The sequence below is a fragment of the Rhea americana genome, unplaced genomic scaffold (genome assembly GCF_003343005.1).
Source record: "Rhea americana isolate MKP2758 unplaced genomic scaffold, rheAme1 scaffold_4, whole genome shotgun sequence".
Lineage (NCBI taxonomy): Eukaryota > Metazoa > Chordata > Aves > Rheiformes > Rheidae > Rhea > Rhea americana.
The window spans coordinates 8,625,082-8,642,855 of NW_028186534.1; the positions used below are offsets into that span (position 1 = coordinate 8,625,082).

Below are 17,774 nucleotides of genomic sequence, written 5' to 3' on the forward strand. Positions count from 1 at the left end.
ACCGAGGGCTTCCCCTCGGGTCCGGAGAGCCGGGGAAGATCGCGCCGTCCTCCGCGGCGGGGGGAACCTGGGGAGGCTACGGAGACCGCCGGGGGCCAGCGAGGCCCACGGGGGCCTTGGAGAAACCCAACCTCTTGCTCCCGGCTCGGGCGCTTTCAAGGCAGCGTTTRCACCTTCCCGCGAGCGGAGCCGGGCGGCGGAAACGCCACGATGAGGGCTTCGGCGGTGCGGGCCCAGCGTGAAGCGGAGCTGGATTTTTCTTTTTAAGGCCTTTCAAATTTGCAGCACACAAATCTGTTTAAAATCAAAGTCTTTGCCTCTTGCGGTTTCCAAAAGTCACAATTAAACTTGTTTCTTCTGAATTTAAAAAAAAAAGAGAAAGAAAGAAAGAGAGAGTTAAAAATAATCTTTCGCCAATCAGCTGTGCTGCAGTGTCCCCAGATCACCTTATTAGCTGCAGAAAGGTAGCTTAGTAACAGTATTTCTCTGCCCATTCCCACGCACTGAGCTGGCTGCATTTGTTTTTTTCATTAAAAAAAAAAAAAAAGATCCCCTCTGGAAAATGTGGTTTCATCCAAGTGCCCATTTTCTGTGGGAAGATGTTGGTTTCAGTGGGATTTTTCAGCTGCAAATCCTGAAATGAAAAACGCCGATCCGTCCTCGGTGATTGAGAGCAGAGCAGCGCCCGGCCCCGTCCCGCTGCCGTCCCGCGCCGGCGGAGCCCCCGGCGGCACCGCGAGCCCCGGCCCGCGGATCCGTGGTTCCTCGCCGGCGAGGATGGGAAGCGGTTGGGCATCGCTCGAGTTTCCAGGCAGGGCAGTCTCCCGCAGCGGCGCCTCCTCCCCGTGCCCGGGCTCTTCCCAGAGGCCAAGCAYGATCCGTCCCCCACGGACACGCTGCTGGGAGGACGGGCTGCCTGGTAGAAACCTGCCAGAACCCCTGAGATAGCTTTTCCAAAGGGAAAAAAGAAACCCAGCCCTTGAGAGCCCTGCCCCAGGGGCAAAGCGTCACCCTTGACTGCCAACGCGTGGAAAAGTTCAGCTCCAAACACTCATGGGAAAGTAAACGAGTTCATCGCTAAAATGGTGCGAGCAGGTTTCTGCTCACTTAAAACACGATTTAGAGGGAAAAAAGGCTTCCTGACTAACAGCTGGTGTTTTATAAATGGACTGGAAGGCACCAAACGCTGGCAGAACGGAGCAATACCACGCACAGGATGGCCGGGGATAGCGCCAGTGCTGTAACGTCTCCAGAAGTTCCCAGGGATGCCTCTAGAATCACATTTTTTTTTTTGCAGTTGAATCTCTGCTAATTGACTCATCGCAGAGCCCAGGCTGCTGGGGGCAGGTTCCCTACACGCCGCCGTTGCAACGGGAGCAGCTCAATACGCGCTGCCGCCCGGGAGCCTCCTCTGCACAAGAGCTCGCTCTTTCTCYGAGAGGCGTCTGATCCCGTCGGAAACTCGTGACTCCACCGGGCATAGGGAACCGGCCAGGACTGAACCCTGCCCCGCTCCGGGGGCTGCGAGAGCAGCAGGTGCCATCTCGGGTCTGTGCTATTTTAGAACTGCTTCTGGCATGGGGGCATTTTGAGAGATTCAGGTCTAAAGGTAGAAGAGCTCCAAACCAGACTCGGTTGGATGTTCAGCCCATCAGCGTGTATGACTAGTTACTGGTAAAAGCGTTCACTGAAGTAGGGAGAACGAGGCCAACGCAGCCAGGCAACAGCACTGTTTTAAATGAAGCCAATTTCTTACCATGGAGAAAATTAAAGCCTTCCGATCTAATCCAGCTGCCTTTCAGGACTGCATCACCCGGGGTCATCTTTCCAGCAGCAACACACAGAGGAAAGTAGAAATTCCACAAAATAAACCATAACTGGGAGACAAGCAACCCAGTCCAGGGATCAGAGCTGGAAGGTGGGATTTGGGGTCCTCGTTCCTGCTCTGCAACGAAGCTGCTTTCGGTGAGGACTACCGACGTGTTTCAAAGCGGCCCTCGGCTCGGCACCTGCTGGAGCCAGCTGGACGCCCCGAGCATCCAGAAGGGCTGCTGAAGTCCACCGGAGCGCCCTGCGCCCCCCAAAATCAAAGGCAAGTTTCCACAGCTTGGCCACCCAAACCAGGCGGAGGTGCCTCGCTGAGAAGCCTGGGGCCACGCTCAGGAGCGCCATCCGCCACGCCACCTTACTCGGAGGTTTGCGATCAGCGAGGGAGCGGGGCTGGCGGCGTCCGGACGAGCTCGGGCAGCGTTAGACACCTCCTACCCTCAAGAGGGACCGGAGATCCCAAGGTCTCCCCCTTCTAGGTGAATCTGCAGGAAATCCTTCATAAATACAAAAAGAAAACCCCTGCAAACAATTAAGTTTTCAATCATTTTAATGTGATCATTGCAATTTGACCACAATCTCAGAAAGGAAAAAAAGAAGTCACACAAATTATCTGTGCTTAGGATTTAAGTCAATCTACACAGTTCTCATTGACTGACGATTATTCAAGTTAAGACCTTCCAACCATCAGTGATGTTCTTGTCTGAAAGGCAGGATCGCGAGTGTGGATATATTGGTGCAAAACAGGAATGCTTCATCTGSAATTAAAGCTGCGACACCTGATCTACTCAAAAGAAAACGTAATTACACACACACACACAGACACACACACACAGACCGAGCATGCAAATACACCAGGAATCAGCTACAGCTTCACAGGGAAACACACGGTGTGTCAGTACACATTGGACTGTTATTCAGAAGGCTGCTTAACAAAGTGGGGGGAAAAAACACACAAATACTCATTTTCCAGTATTTGAAAAAAAATGGGAAGAGGTTTTCAAATTACATTGTGTTGGCAAACTCTGATTTTAGGTAACAAAGCAAAAGGTGAAGGCAAATTTTCCAAAGTATTGTAAAATTTATTGTATAAGTATTGCAGCTTTTAGAATGACATATAATTGCCACTATTGGTTACTGTTACACAATAAGCGTTTACAACAGATTTTTGTAAATTGGCATCAGAGTACATATTCATACTAAAACAGCAAAATATAGATAAGTACTGCATTGCATGTGCTGTCAATAGTTTACATAAGTTTAAACTTGAACAGAACTCAGGATACAGGACTGCCTATAACAAACTCCAAAGCCAAAGCAATGCAACTGGAAGTTTAAGAAAATATTAATACAATGAAATGTGACTATAAGGCAGGCAAATTAGGACTTTAATGTTGTCCTTCATGAGCTTCTATAGTACAGCAAAAATCTGAAGCGCGGTTTCTGGAAAACTTTCTTTTTGTAGCTTTGTGTTGTACATAGAAAATCTCTGAGCTATACAGAGACAGAAGAGATTAAAAATTCATTCTGTTCTTGCCTAGCACTGTTAATGCTACACATCTGGATTCAGTCTTTTTTTCAACCCTTAGTAAAAATGTTGGGCTTTTATTTATTTATTTTTAATATAGCAGTTAGTGCAATTTTATAGTTTTATACACATACAAAAGGGTGATTCTCAAGAAAGCAATCGGTTTTCCTTATACCCCCACTTAAGATGGAATGAATTTTGTAACACTTAYGGAAACAATGCACTAGATTAGTGAAGCTGAATTTCCAAACCACTGAAATCAAGGGTTGTGAAGGGAACTTAGTTTTACCAGTGTCAGAACCAAATAAAACCTTTTCTGCCTTGCCATCCTTATTGAAAAAGCCATGTTCACATTCCAGGTCATTAAGTTTTGGTGGCACTTCAAGAACGTTGCTTGCCATACCATAAGATAAGAAAAACCTGCAAAATTAACCACCGCTTTTAAAGCTAACATGACTTAAAACTTTGAGCAAAAAGGCAGGCTAGGACAAGAGGTTGCTAAGCGTTAGCAATGTCTTGTTTCTTCTGCTTTTGTTTATAAATAAGTCATTCTTACAGGGCCTGAGCCTCTCTGCTGACAGCTGCAAGGCGCCTAGAGCCCTCTGCGGYGCAGGACCGTAGACCCACTGCTAGGACCCTTCTCTCATCATCTGCACGAAGGCCAAAAGAAAACAAGTCGATACATCAGYAATCGTGTGCAAAGCAATTTCTCTGCCTTGGCGGCAAGATGGGAGACGGGTGTTGGGAAGAAATGGACCCCGAGGCAAAAAGTAACATTAAATAGTAATAATAATAATAATAACAACAACGACAACAATAATAAAAAAGAATAGACTGTTATTTCTAAACACCCATTCAAAACGTTAGAGTTGATCTGGGCCCCAACTCTGGYATCTGCATTTGAAATACATGGAAGTTCTCAGGACTGCAAAGCAGAGGGATTAAAAAAGAAGAGAGACAGAAGGGGAAACCTCGGCTCTGTCGAGGTGGACAGGAGCTTCCCCAGGCTGCCCGGAGCGGAGGTCCCCCCGCCTGCCCCTGCCGCTAACTCCCTGCCAACGGGAAGCGTCGGTGGAGAAGGCGGCAGCTGAAYTTGCGTCTCTACACGATGTGCGCTCAGAGGCATCACTGTCACCAGAAACTCCTTCCTGAAGAGCCACCCCAATTCCCACCCATCAAACATTGCCTGCTAGGACAGACAGAAATGCAACTGGACCCAGTAACTCAACAAACTGACCAAGAAACTGCAAACGCTTGGGGTGATGCTGGTGAAATAAAGTTCACACTGGGAGTTGATGGAGGGGGGAGGGGGGAAGCAAGAGAATCAGTTGAAATTTTGAGGACTTCAAAGAACTAGTTTTAATTGCACTACATTTTTTTAAGACCCTCTCCCACTACCCCCACGTGAGACCGTGCCCTTTCAAACCACCCTCCTGCTCTTCCTAGGGGGGTCGGGGCCATGTTGCTCCCATGCGACAAGACAATTCAGTCACTTAACAACCTCCAGTCCAGGCGACACCTCCGCGTTTACCATCCAGTTTTGGATGTGCGACACAGACTCCACCCAAAACCTGCTGAGGTAACCATTATTTTTTGTAGCAAACAAACCACGAAACCACAGAACCGCCCCCCTCCCGCCGCCCTCCCCGAAACCCCCAAATAAAACCCAGCGACACTATTCACGCGTTTTGGCTCAAGAGGGCAGTAGATATTATATTTCAGTCTGTCTTTTGGTTGGTATCTCGTTTACAATATCCACCACGGTTTCCTACCTACGCAAGTAGGAGATGTGCATAAACGTATTCAAGTTACCTTACAAACAGTCCAAGGAAAGAAACGGCGGAAAGGGAGCACCTTACCGGGGCGGGAGCGCTCCGCGCAGCGGCACCCACCGCGGCGGCGGGGCGGAAAACCTAACGCGAGGTCCCACGGAGCGAGAGACCGGACGCTGGTACTTGTGACGCTAAGGACGATTCTGTTTGCCCCTCTTTGAAAAGGGAGGGTTGCTGTTTCTTTAATAAGGCACTAAATAGACATGTTACATAAAGGAAAGATACATTTTTTTAAAAACTCGTAGAAATTCAGCAGTTTTGTACCTTTCGTGACAAACTAGATTTATTCCTTTGCATGACCTCTTTTTTTTTTTTTTTTTGTTTTTTTTTTTTTTTTGAAGGTCATCAAAATTAGGTTACATGACTTTAAAGCTATGAAGGTTTCAAGAGCTGTGGAAAAGCGGTTTGAATATTGAGAAGGTACAGGACTATTTCTAGGCAAAATTAAAAAAAAGGCAAAAAAAATCAAACTTCAAGTTCAGCTATTCATCATCATCTTTAAAATATATATAAATATTGTTCAAATGGTCAGAACTTCAAAACTGTTCTCATGATTTTTTTTCAAGTAATAGAAAAGTTGCTTAAAAACAATATTTATTGCCTTTATATCTTTCATTTATGTCACTACTAGATAGCATCCTGCAGAAAACGAAATTACACCTCCTTGTAAAAGCTGCGCTCTTTGTGGTTCCCCTATCCGACCCTTCCTCACACTCGGAGAAATCCTCTCCCAGCCAACGGAGCAGCGTTGCCCAGCTGGTAATATCTGCACACAAGGTTGTGAGAACAGTTTTTCCCTTTTATTTTCTCTCTCTCTCTTTCTCTCAAATTTCTCACTCGCTCATTCTGTCACATACAAATTCACCGCAAGGGTAAAACACCTCTCAGACATCTACGCAATATAAAAATGTAAACAATAGCATAGTAAGACAAAATGCTTCCGAAACAAAGATAAATTAAAGACGCACGACATCCAAAGGGAGCGAAGGGCGGGAGGGGGGGACATCGCTGAACGCGGGACCGTGCTGCTTTGAATGAGGAAATCTTCAGAAGAGGTAAAGGGGTTTTGCTTCTAAAGCTGTAAGCATATTTCTTTAGCCTTTAATTAATACATCACAGGAGCAGATTCATTTCCACCTATTGTATTCGATGCCTCTGTAGCTAGGATAATAAAGTAAAAAATAACAATGACCAGAGGCAGCCTGCAAGAACTGCAGATATTTTATGAGACATGACTGCGCTCTTTTATTCCAAATAAAAGTTTTGGAGTTTAATATAAAATGAAAATGACTTTCATGAGCAACACACTTTTCAGCTTGTATTTTCAACGAGATATTTAAACCCCTTTGAAAGGCAGCCTACAGGTATGTTACCATTTACTCACATTAACTTCCTTAACTACCACTTTATCTCAAAATAGGGCCCTTCGGTTTAACATAGAAAGAAAGAAACCAAAAAACACTTTGTTCCTTCAGACACAGAAGTTTATTCTCATCCCCACCACCCCCCTCCAAAAAGTTAGAGGTTGTCAAAAAAAAAAAAAAAAAAAATCAAGTAGTTTTTGTTTGCTCCTGTCATTACTGACTCTCAGAAGCAGCAATTTTTATCTTTTTTACTCCAATAATCCTAACGGATAACACACACACACACACACACACACTCCTCTTTCTTGGTAGGGAATGTATAAAACAGCGAGGGTCACTGACCAGCCGACTGGCCAGGACGGGCCATGCTCAGGGGACTCTAGGAATTAAAGATTTGCATAAGACGCAGTCTTGCTCACAACGTTCCTCGCAGGGCTGTCCTTTTAACTTTAGGATTTTTCCACCCCCTTCCAGCTAGTTTGTTCTTCACTTTGACATATAATCCCTTAACAGTTTCATGGTAGACATGATAGAGGCTTTGACCAACACAAGCACTGACATATTTATATTAAAAAATAGTGCAAAATTTCAACATTTATATAAATAACTCTAAACCCCTGCTTTTGTTTTTTTTTGTTTTTTGTTTTTTTACAATGTAATACACACTTTTTGAGTTGGCACTCAAAAAATTGCCATTTTTCTTCTAGTTCAGAAAACAACTTTTTTTTTTGAATAGGCCTCTTCTTCTAATACAAAAATACTCCTGCTCCTTACACATACACTTTCTCTTATTTTTAATATATATTTATATATTTATATTGCAGATCTTTAAACAAAACGTTTTTTGTGCAAATATTTTGTCTTTAAAGTTAAGTGAAATAATCAAACAAAAAAAAGCATTCACACACAGCTCAACTAGAAACAAAAAAAAAGGACTACAGTTGATTTTTTTTTTTCCTTTTTAAACGTCTAGACACAGCTCAATAAAGAAATGTTTTTGCAAGCTTTGTAGGCTTGTGCATTCAGACCAGACATAACAAGTAAATATTTATACACGGAGAGATGGGGAAGGGCTTTTTTTCTTTGCTCATCTTCCTCAACTCTCAATCTCCCTCCTTTTTCTTTTAATGAGAAGTGCAGAGCATTTCATTTACTTTCTTGCGCGATTTTTTTTTTTAAAAGGGGTGCCCTTTTTGTTTCTCTTTATCTTTGTTCCATGCAGTTGTGTTCTCAAGGCCATTGATTTGTGAATGATGGAGTCTGCTGCCCTCTAAGATCGAGGGCATCCCGTTGTTGTTCTGCTGGTGCTGGTAAAACGTAGACCCGGGGTAGTGCCCTATCACCTCGCTGTACGTCGGCGGTGGTCCTTCCATCCGACCATTGCTCCCATAGCAGGTCGCGCTGATGCCAGAGTTACTGCTGGGGGGGCACGGCCCCCCGTACACTGAGTTATCTATCAAGTCACTGTCGAAGATGGTTCTGTTGGGGGGGGCCCGGACCGACTCTCTGTTGAGCTCCATTTGCTGCTCGGGGTCTCGCAGCTGCAGCGTGCAGGGTCCCTGGTATGGGGGCGGCTCCTCGCCGTCTGACAGCGAGATGGTGGGCGGCAGGTCGATCTCGTGCTGCATGTAGGGGTACGTCGGCTGGAATCTGTTAAAACGGTCCCTCTGCAAAAAGGATGGCACTGCGAGCCGGTCGCTGGGTCTCGGCGTGTAGATTTGCTGCTGAAAGGCAGAGAAAGAGCGAGAGAGCGTCAGAATTATGAAACGCTGCAGCCCACATGCAACGGGGAAAGGTAGCGGCACGCAGCACCCGCTTCTCCCTCACCTCTGTTATTCCGTTTCCCGACACTGTGCTTTCTGAAGGCCACAGGCTTCCTTCCTACATTGGGGAGGAGAAGAGAGTTGAGAATAATTCCTGACTACCAGCAATATTTAAGTTCTTGAAGATTTGCAAACGGATTGTGCCGAACTTTATTCTGCACAGAAGCCCGATGTAGAATGATGTTTCTGGAGTCAGCAGAACTGCACAGGCGAAGCAACGCAGAATACAGACCTGATTCTATGTTCCCTTCTACAAGAACAGTGTTACCTGCTCTAGTAAGAGCATTACTTTATTAACACTGAAAATAACTCTTATAATCAAGATTTCCCTCCATTTTTACCTCCATTTACATTTAATAAATCACTTACAGAATGAATGATAAGAATGACACAAGCAAATTACACTCGCTTATTTGTAGTCTTCCCCCTCCCACTCACACCCACCCAACATGTTTCTCTCCTCAGTTCAAGCATGCCAAAGGAATATTTTTCAGTTTGTGATCCACGAGACACTGGTGATTCACAAGACATTAGAAAACCGTACATGAAATAATGACAAGATAAAAAAAAAAAAAAAAAAAAAACCCCAAACCCCACACCCACATTCTGATGTATGTAGTCAAAGAAATCACGAGAAAATACAGATGGAATAAAAGCACTCACAAGTTTAGTATAATTTTGATTTGGCTATAAAAAATAATATACATAGCAATAGAGCACAGTCCTGCAGTATTTCTTCCCCCAAAGATTAAGTCCTTAGCTTAAAAAGACTGAGTGGTCTAGAGGCTTCCCTACGTTGCCAGCATCAGCCCTGAYCCTGCAATCGGACCCAGACTTTGACAACCCAAGGCATTAAAACATCTGCAAACCAACTTCCTCACAAACCATGAGACTAGCTTAAAATAAATGTATAAAACAAACAAACAARCAAAGGCTCTTTTCATTTGCTGATGATATTCTGAATTTACAAAGTTTACCTTCTAAACTTTTGCTGTAAGAGCTAAAACATTTAAGTACTGCTAATATTTACATATAGTAACGTTGTTCCAGAAGACAGAGCTGGAAGAAAAGGAGCCAGAAGGCTCCTAATTATAAGCTGTAATAGCTGGCACTTCTGAGTTCCTTGCAGGTGAATCTCCATTTCTGGCACCAGCAGGAAACACTTAGCCCCACTGGATAAAAACACCAAGTGTTTTTTACCCCTTTTTTCCTTCAACAATGTTTTCTATCCAAAGCCTATTCTAGGGACCTACCCTACACAACAGGGCACTCTGACTGAGCAGACTGCAAACCTTCCTACTATGAAAATACCCATTTCTGCAATAACCACGGTGGCAGTCCAGGCAAGGTGCTGAGGTCCAATGCTCCTGTGAAAGCCAATGCATTCTGTGCAAAAAGCTGGAACTCAGACACATCTTCTGATAAAGTCAAGAGATTATGCCTGTCAGACGGCTCTCTGCACCCAGCCCAGGTGTCACAAGCATTTTTAGCCTACTCTCAGTCAGATGTGCACAAGGGTAAATGTTGACGTAAACTTTGAGCCCTTTGTAGCTAACGCAGTAAACTGAAGTGGTTGAGCAGCTTCTCCACTTGGAGCAAGACCACCACCAAAGGTAGATAGCTCATTCCTGGACACCTGTGAAGCATTCATGGGAGTGCTGTGACCACGGCCTCTGTGGGTAGATCCTACCATGCAAGCCCTGCAGAAGCAGCGCAAGCACTGGGCACCTTGTGACCCTCCTCCCGAGAGCCCAAAACACACAGCAMACGTACAGTATTAAAATCTCCAAAGTAGCTGCCAATTAAATCCCCATTCTTCCCCCCTCTGCCCTTCTTCTATATTTTTCCCAACTTGAGAATAAATTTCTTCCGTGGCATTGCATGTAATATCAGATATGGAGAGAATCCAATTGCATTCCTGTTTTTGAAACTCAACTCTGCACATAAACCTCAAGGCAGTCCTGTTGCTAGTGCAAGGAAAACAGTGATTTATATGGAAATGAGATGGCCCACATTCTTTTCACTTCTCTATGTTTTGTAGGGAACATCTCCTTGGAATACCAGAGGTTACGTGTTATGACAATGGCATACTTTCCAGCTAAAGCTAATGAATCTACTGTTTCGGTTTTGTACCACACATCCATCCCACCAAAGCATCTGGCAGGCCTGAACAATACAATGCCCGTATTTTATACAGACCTTGAGACTTGAACATGCGACTGTTTACACAGGCATCAACTGTTTAGTCTAAGTCCATTTTATATGTATTTCTTGCCTGTAAGGATAGTCTACATTAAAATTCCCCCAGCAGTTAAAAAGACCCAAAAGTCTGCATCTGTCATAGATGAAAACCTTGTCTTTAACCCCTCCGGCACTTACTCCTCTGACACCAAAGCACAGGGTGGGTTTTGCAGCCAGACCTGTGGCAGGTAAGAGCGCAAACCACTGTGAACCATGTTTACTCTGCAACATCCCGAAAGCAGACTTCCCGAGGGGCCAGTTCCTCGGCTGCTTCACACAGCATGGTTTATATTTAACATCGCAGGGGGCAGCACCACTGCTACCCCATCTGCTTCACCACTGGCCCCGGAGTGAGGGCGGCCCACTTGCACGAGGGCAGCTGCAGAGCGGCAGGAAGCTCAGCGCTCCCTGGGCTCTCTGCTGCAGGAGGCAGGAGGGACATCATACACCGTTAGGGGAATTACTTCAACACCTGCTCCTTCACGCTCCAAAGCCTGCACCCAAAATCCCTCCAAGGTATTACGGACAAAAAGTCTCTGGCTCACAAACAAACTCTGCTTTTTAAAAGTCTCTGTTTGTACAACTGAGGACTTGTGCCCTGGACAACGTGTGAATATAAGACTAGCAAAATGTTGGAAATGCAGTTAAAACAGGACATGTAGAGCTGTAAAGTGAAGACAGCAGACCAATCCCCAATGTAAAGTCTGCAGCAACTGGACCTGTGCATTTGTCTTCAATCATTTCTGCTGAGACTTTAGGGCTTGACTCTAGAACTGCTCAGTTGCTTAAAATTAGCCAACACACAAGTCCTASCCCTGCCTAGGCATGTTAACTGCTTGTAGGACACAAACTCTAATGTCTCAGCCATCATTATGAAGCCGTAATGGCTTATGTCTCACCTTGAAAAGTCAACAGTGGGATTAAAATTGCCAGAAAACAGTTGTCAGATCTCAAAAGATGGAAAACAMACACATTTTAGCATTTGTTCTTCTGGTCATGGGACTGTCACACCACCACAATGAGCCAGGCAAAATTTCCTCTGCTGGYTGGGAAACATCACCTTGGTAAATCCCTGAGATGTGTAATGAGCAAGAGGGCTTTGAAAACCTCCAACAARCATTCACAACTTAAAAAGAAATTTAAAAGTAATTTTAAATTTTGAAGTAAAGATCAGTCTATGACTTTTATAGAACTGCTTGTTTTACTAGTGTCAGAGAACTGTACAAAGTCTGGAAGCCTTCAGGAAAGCTGGTATTTTCCATTTTGCAGGAGAYAGCTACTTTTGAAATTGTATTTGAACCACTTTTTCTTTTGCATGTGTGCAGGGAGGAGGAAGTTGAGATGAGTTCTCACTGTCCCAAAGGTATAGAGACAGCAATCATCTTATTGCAAAAAAAAAGGAGGTTGAGTAGCATTTATTAAAGAATTTTCATTCTGGAGAAATAAATGTTTTAAGACAACAGAGTTTAGACAGAGCAAAGAGATGGTTATGGAGACATATCCAGTAATATGAGATTTTCTTACTAGCAAAAATCACATTCAAAAGACCTTTGGGGAAATGAATTTCTCCCTCACTTGTACTTTTTGAGCTACAACAACAGAAAAGGACAACTAATGCAGATGTCGGAGCCTTCTGACCATGGGATAAACTACTTTAATATTTTAAAAGAGGAAAAGTGTATACGCAGCCCCAGTGCCTGTCTCTGGTCATGACAGCAAAATGAAGTTTGGGATTAAAAAAAAAAAAATCTAACAACAGTTCAGTGCAAGTTTAATRGATTACATAAACCAATATCTAGTTCAACAAAGTCTGCCTGCCATCCTCGAACACCAACTTATACTTGAGAAGTTTTCTGGAAAAAAAAAAAAAATACACTGTGCTGAATCTCAAATGAGCTACCCCTACGATCAGTATTATGACTGATCCCAGTGCAACGAGCTTCTTGCTTAGCACACAAGGGGCTTTTCTGTCCTTTCAAGAGGGCTCTCAGGCCACAAGGAAAGTGTTGCTGGGACTTAATCATGCTGTGCTTAAAGCAAAATAGGGGGCAGGGAGAAGAGGAAGAATGATAAGGAGGGGAAAACCCGCAATTTTGTACATTCACAGCTCTCTCCCTAGCTCAGAGAAAGATTCTGAAGGCTCTGGGCCTGCACAGAGGTCTAACAGATAGCAGTGGTAACTGTCTGCTGAAAAGCTATTTTAATTACTGATGTTTCTGAAGACTGAATAAATAGTGAATCTGTTTTGGTTGTACTGCCTAGGCCAAAAAAATTGGCTGGAAATAAGACTGGCTTGGTGAGATCTTAAAAWCAAATAAGAACAAAATAAAATTTTGTCCATTATTTAATTTCAACCTGAAATTTCTGTTCAATCTCCACACGATTTTTTACTCTCTGTGTTAGCTTTCGGGAAGAAAGGCACATAAGAAAACATAAATAAGTATTTTAAAATAGAAAAGGCTTGTCCTGGTATTTGTTTTTGAAAATGTAGACTGAAACACCTTGGGATTCCCAGAGTAAAACATTCTGGAAATGGGGGGGAAAACTGCTATTTTTAAAAGCTCTAAATCCTTCACTCACTTTTGTAACTACAACAATTTGCCAAATTTGTCCCAAACTGGCAAACACTTTCGGCTTTATTAAAACTCCCCATTTTGTCCAAATCTTAATAAGGAGAACTGGGAGGGATCAGGACAGCCAAGTTCTGCCCTATCCCTAAAATTCAGAACCTCACTGGTTCAGAAGTTATTTCTTAATCCCCACTCTCAGAAAACAGGACGTCTAATGAAGTGATGTAGGGATTCAGCTAATCAAGTGGTGCCCATTCTTGTTCCTTTTGCGCTGAAAACCCATTATACCAGAGCCTCTAAACAAATTTCAGCCTCCGAGTGTTGACTAGATGTACTCACATGCCCACATTTTGCTATCGCTGGAGTGAGATGCATGAGACTAAGAAGAGGAATAAGTTCTGGAATGCCAAAATGAGCCTGGGCCTGACCTGGATGTTTAGCTCCGATCCCCCAAACAGGCAGACGCTTGAGGGAAATGCCTTGAGTGCTCATCACCCTCACACAAGTTGGCCTACCATGAGATCATTCACTCCAGGCAGTTTGCTCATGCTGCATGGTTTCATATAAATGAGYATGTGCTAAGTTCAGCACCCTACCTTTTGGAGATGCACTGCACTACTAAATGAAATGTTTTCACAGCTCTCCTTCCCAATGGGGTGTATTCTTCACTTTGGAAGAGAGCAACCCATAAGAGACCTTACTCTGTTGTATGTAATTCATGACAAAACGACAAATAGTCTATGGATTTTTTTTTAAGAAAACAATCACACTATTCGATCTTTTTCTCATAGCGAGCATGGATATAACACAAGAAAACARAGCCCCAAATGGAACAAAACAAACAGCTCCTGATCTATTCAGCCTACAGTGAAGTCTACAAATGAGCAAAAGAGCAAAAAGCAATGACCTTGAAGAAGGCATATCGTTTAAAGAGCTTTCAGATCCTTCAGGGTGAATACTAAAAAATGTATCAGTACAAGACAACCCTGCACTGGAAGACAGAGTCATGTAGACAGCAGTGAATAGTACATGTTCACCCTCCAAGAAAATTTTATTTCTCTTCTCTACCGGTTCTTGTAACTCACTCTGAGCTGCAACATTTGAGGGAACACTCCTGCTCTGCAAAAAGCAATGTCTGTCACAAGGCTGGAAAGGCWCCCCCTTGAATGGTACAATTAATGCATTTCTCCTATGGGTTCTAATGAACCAGGAAGCCTGCACTCTGCAGTGAACCACTCAAGCATTACCTTAGAGAGGTTTCTGCTTGTCTGGCTGACAAGTGTTTTTTGACATTCTCCACTACTGTAATGGCAGCACAATTTCACCAGTGGAGAAAACCAGCAAAAGTCTTTCACAAAGTCCTATCCTCTTGAAGTCAGGCAGTAAATTTTAATGTAATCTGAGACTCTCCAGTTGGAGCTCCCAAAGGGCTCAGTAACTTTGGACTACAAAGTTGAGGTATTTGCATCTCAGCCATTATGAACAGTACACACAAACAGCCTCACGCAGTTAGTTGTCTCAGCAAACATCACTGTTGATCAGCCAGCAGCCACGCAACACTCGCAGTAGGATGTGTAGCAGCGGCAGAGTCCACAGAGGCTACCAGGCTTACACTGATGAAAAATCCAAACTAGCTCAGGGGAAAGACAAGGTTATGCCTTTCCATATATTACAGCTTACATCACCATAAGGAGCCATAGGCATTGCCAAACAGGCTCTGCACAGAACAGAAACTGAAGACAATGCCAGGACCCAGCTTGCAGGGTGCTTCCATGCAGTGCCAAGCAGCACGTGGGCAGATGTAAGTGAGATCAATGTCTCTGACTAAGGTTTCCCATGCTTTGCATCACCTGGCAAACAATACAGTAAAACACATTAGAAGACCAGGGTGTCACTTACTGATGATAGATTCTCATCTCTCCTCCTCCCCTGGCTGTGCCGGCTGATGAAGGACCGTGCAGAGAGTTTGTAGTGGTTCAGCAGACACGTGATCACAACCACCATCACCATCATCACCACCACGATTATGATTATCTGTACAAACTCCAGCTCCGCTGCAAAAGAGACAGACATACTTTGAGCCACCTGAGAAAACACCACTTAGTTAAGAACAAGACAAACTAATTTGGCCAAGAAGCCAACAGCACAGCAAAGCTGCATCTTTCCTCCACGTTTAAAGCTCTCAGATATATGTATGTGGCTCTGCTTGTTTTGAATCAAGCCACTTACTAACTAAAGAAATCATTAATTCATTCCTTCAATATCACAGAATAAACCGACTCTAGGAGGAATCTTTAAATATGATCTAGAAAGCACATGGTTTTTCTGAGTTACAGTTCAGACACAAGACTACTTAAAAACCTCCCTAGAGGCCCAGCACTTTCTGATTTCAAGTTTGATAGATGCCTCCATAACCAGGTGTACAGCAGGTTTTGCGCCAGTGCCGAGTGCTGCTTTACGCCAGGTTGTGGAGTCATAGGCCACGCATGATTGGTCTTAATGAAATAATTTCACAAAACATGAGCTAAGTTTTTGTAATCCTCTTCCCAATGCAATTACTTCTTTCCTCAGAGAAGACAGGACTGATGTCAGCCTTGGCCCATCAGGGCACCAAGCAGACGTCACCTCTTTTCAGAGGGTTGGGTGGAARTGCAGGACTGCTGAAGTGACACAGGGAGCCGAGCGGAGGAGAACTCGTGCTTTTCAACAAGCAGCCAGACTTACTCAATCCACAGTGATTGCAGCACCCCCTTCCCCCTCYAACACCACCGACATACCAGAGCTCCAGACATAATTCAGTTCAGGGCTCAGTTCCGCCAGCTGACAGTGGCAGCTTGAATGGCTTGAACTGGCATAAAGGAGAACTGCCAAAAATCCTCCAAACAAACAAGAACAAGCAAACAACAGACTATCCGGTTAACTCCAGAGACATTTGGCAGCACTCAGCATGAAGCAGCTCCTAAAAATTTAAGAAAATAATTCCTCGTACCTCACTGATGCTAAATAAAATTGAGAGTTGGAGACAGACCGTAATAGCGGGGTAATTATTTCCATGCATTCAGCATCTAAAAGCAGGAGCTACCCCTAAGCAGCTCCAGCTCCCTGACCGACAGCCCCAAATGATGCACGTGTGTATATGTGCATACACGCACACACACAACACAAGTGCTCACCTGCGTGCAGACCGGCACCCCCTGCCGCTGAGGGCCCAGCAGCAATGCTGCCCCAGCTTTCAGCAAAGGAGACCAGCAAAACTCAAATTCAACAGCACTGGTGTTTTAAGCCTCTTCTGCTTCTCGGCAGGGACAGTTACAAAACCCAGGTCTGAAAAACTGTGCATCACGGATGCAGCCATCTGCATTTCATCTATACACACGAATATATGCATACACAGGAGGCTCATACATGCCCAAAAAGGGCAGTACCACACCGCTCACAAGGGATGGGACGGACTGTGCTGAGTCAGGCAGGCTTTTTTTTTTTTTTTTTTAATAGAAAGTTTTCTCCTGGCAGGTGGCATTTAACTGCCAGTAAAAGCAAATAAATGTCAAGAAAACAGTCCAGGTGGTAAGTGCTGCCAGTTACCTTGGAGTTAGTTCTGCTAAACAGCAGCTATTTCTGCCACTGGACAAGCCCATTTCCCATCATCCCAAAAGATCCCAGAACACTTAACCAGCTCTGCCTGCCACCTTCAAAGGCAGAAGTATGCCTTGAAAGCAGGAACATTATCTGGCATTTAAAGTTAGGCATATGAGTAAGTCCTTCTGGGCTTGAAGCCCATTCAGTTACAGCACCCCTAAAACGCAGCTGCCTCTGCGCTGGAAAACTGCATGCGGGGTGGAAAGGGGTGGATTAGGAGCCAAACGGTGCCAAGGARTTTTAGTTAAAGGCTCCGTCTTAAAAGCAGATCCCAGGGTCTTCCACGGCAAACCCAGCAAGGTGTCCAAACACCACTGCGAAGGGAACAGCTTAGGGAAAAAAGAAAAGGAAAAAAAAAATCTACATCTATATACGACCTAATCCCCAAGCGCCCAGCAGCATTTCCACGGGGAGACTCACCCTTGAGAGAGCTGCCGGCGTGGCTCTGCACCGGAGGAAGGAATTAAAACAACAAGGCTGTTTCTTCTACACAAGAAGCAGACTGCACGAGCACAGCAAAGCTTAAGGAGTTCGAGGATGACATGAAAACGTTAAAAGCAAAAATTAAAGAAGGGAGGGAAAAAAAGCCAAAAAGGTAGAGCCTCTTCTCATTCCCCTCACACCTTTTCAAAAAAAAAAAAAAATCCTGGGGAGAAAAATACATACAAGGGATCGACACGCCGGCACGAAGGAGAAGGAAGCGCGGGGGCCGGGACCGGTGGGCAGACGCTTCCCGGGAACAGCCACAGCTCCCGGCCGCCCAGGGCCCCGCGGCAAAGGGGCTTCAAGGGCCCCCCGAAAGCCCAGGGCCCTGTGGGGCCCRTCGCCCCCCGGCCCTTCTGTGCCCCCTCTCCCCGGGGGGCGGCGGCGGCGGGCACGGCCGCCCTGGGCTTACCGGCGGCTAGCGCGCGAAGCACCACACGGAGCAGGGCCACCAGCTCCAGCCGCAG

General features: G+C 44.9%; 1 protein-coding gene across 3 annotated transcripts in view; it reads right to left on the reverse strand.

Moving 5' to 3' along the window:
- Positions 1-2,888: 2,888 nt before the first annotated feature.
- PMEPA1 (prostate transmembrane protein, androgen induced 1) overlaps positions 2,889-17,774 on the reverse strand; it is a 52,657-nt gene continuing 37,771 nt past the window's right edge. The window contains exons 1-4 of one of the 3 annotated variants that reach the window (XM_085314113.1): positions 17,245-17,414; positions 15,085-15,239; positions 8,379-8,432; positions 2,889-8,275 (exon numbers count right to left, since the gene is read on the reverse strand). In XM_085314113.1, coding sequence (XP_085170239.1) covers positions 7,727-8,275; positions 8,379-8,432; positions 15,085-15,198 — 717 coding nt within the window. In that variant the 5' untranslated portion in view covers positions 15,199-15,239; positions 17,245-17,414 and the 3' untranslated portion in view covers positions 2,889-7,726. Of the gene's footprint in view, positions 8,276-8,378; positions 8,433-15,084; positions 15,240-17,244; positions 17,415-17,774 lie in introns of those variants that run through there. The other 2 variants (XM_085314112.1, XM_085314110.1) reach the window with 2 other exon arrangements.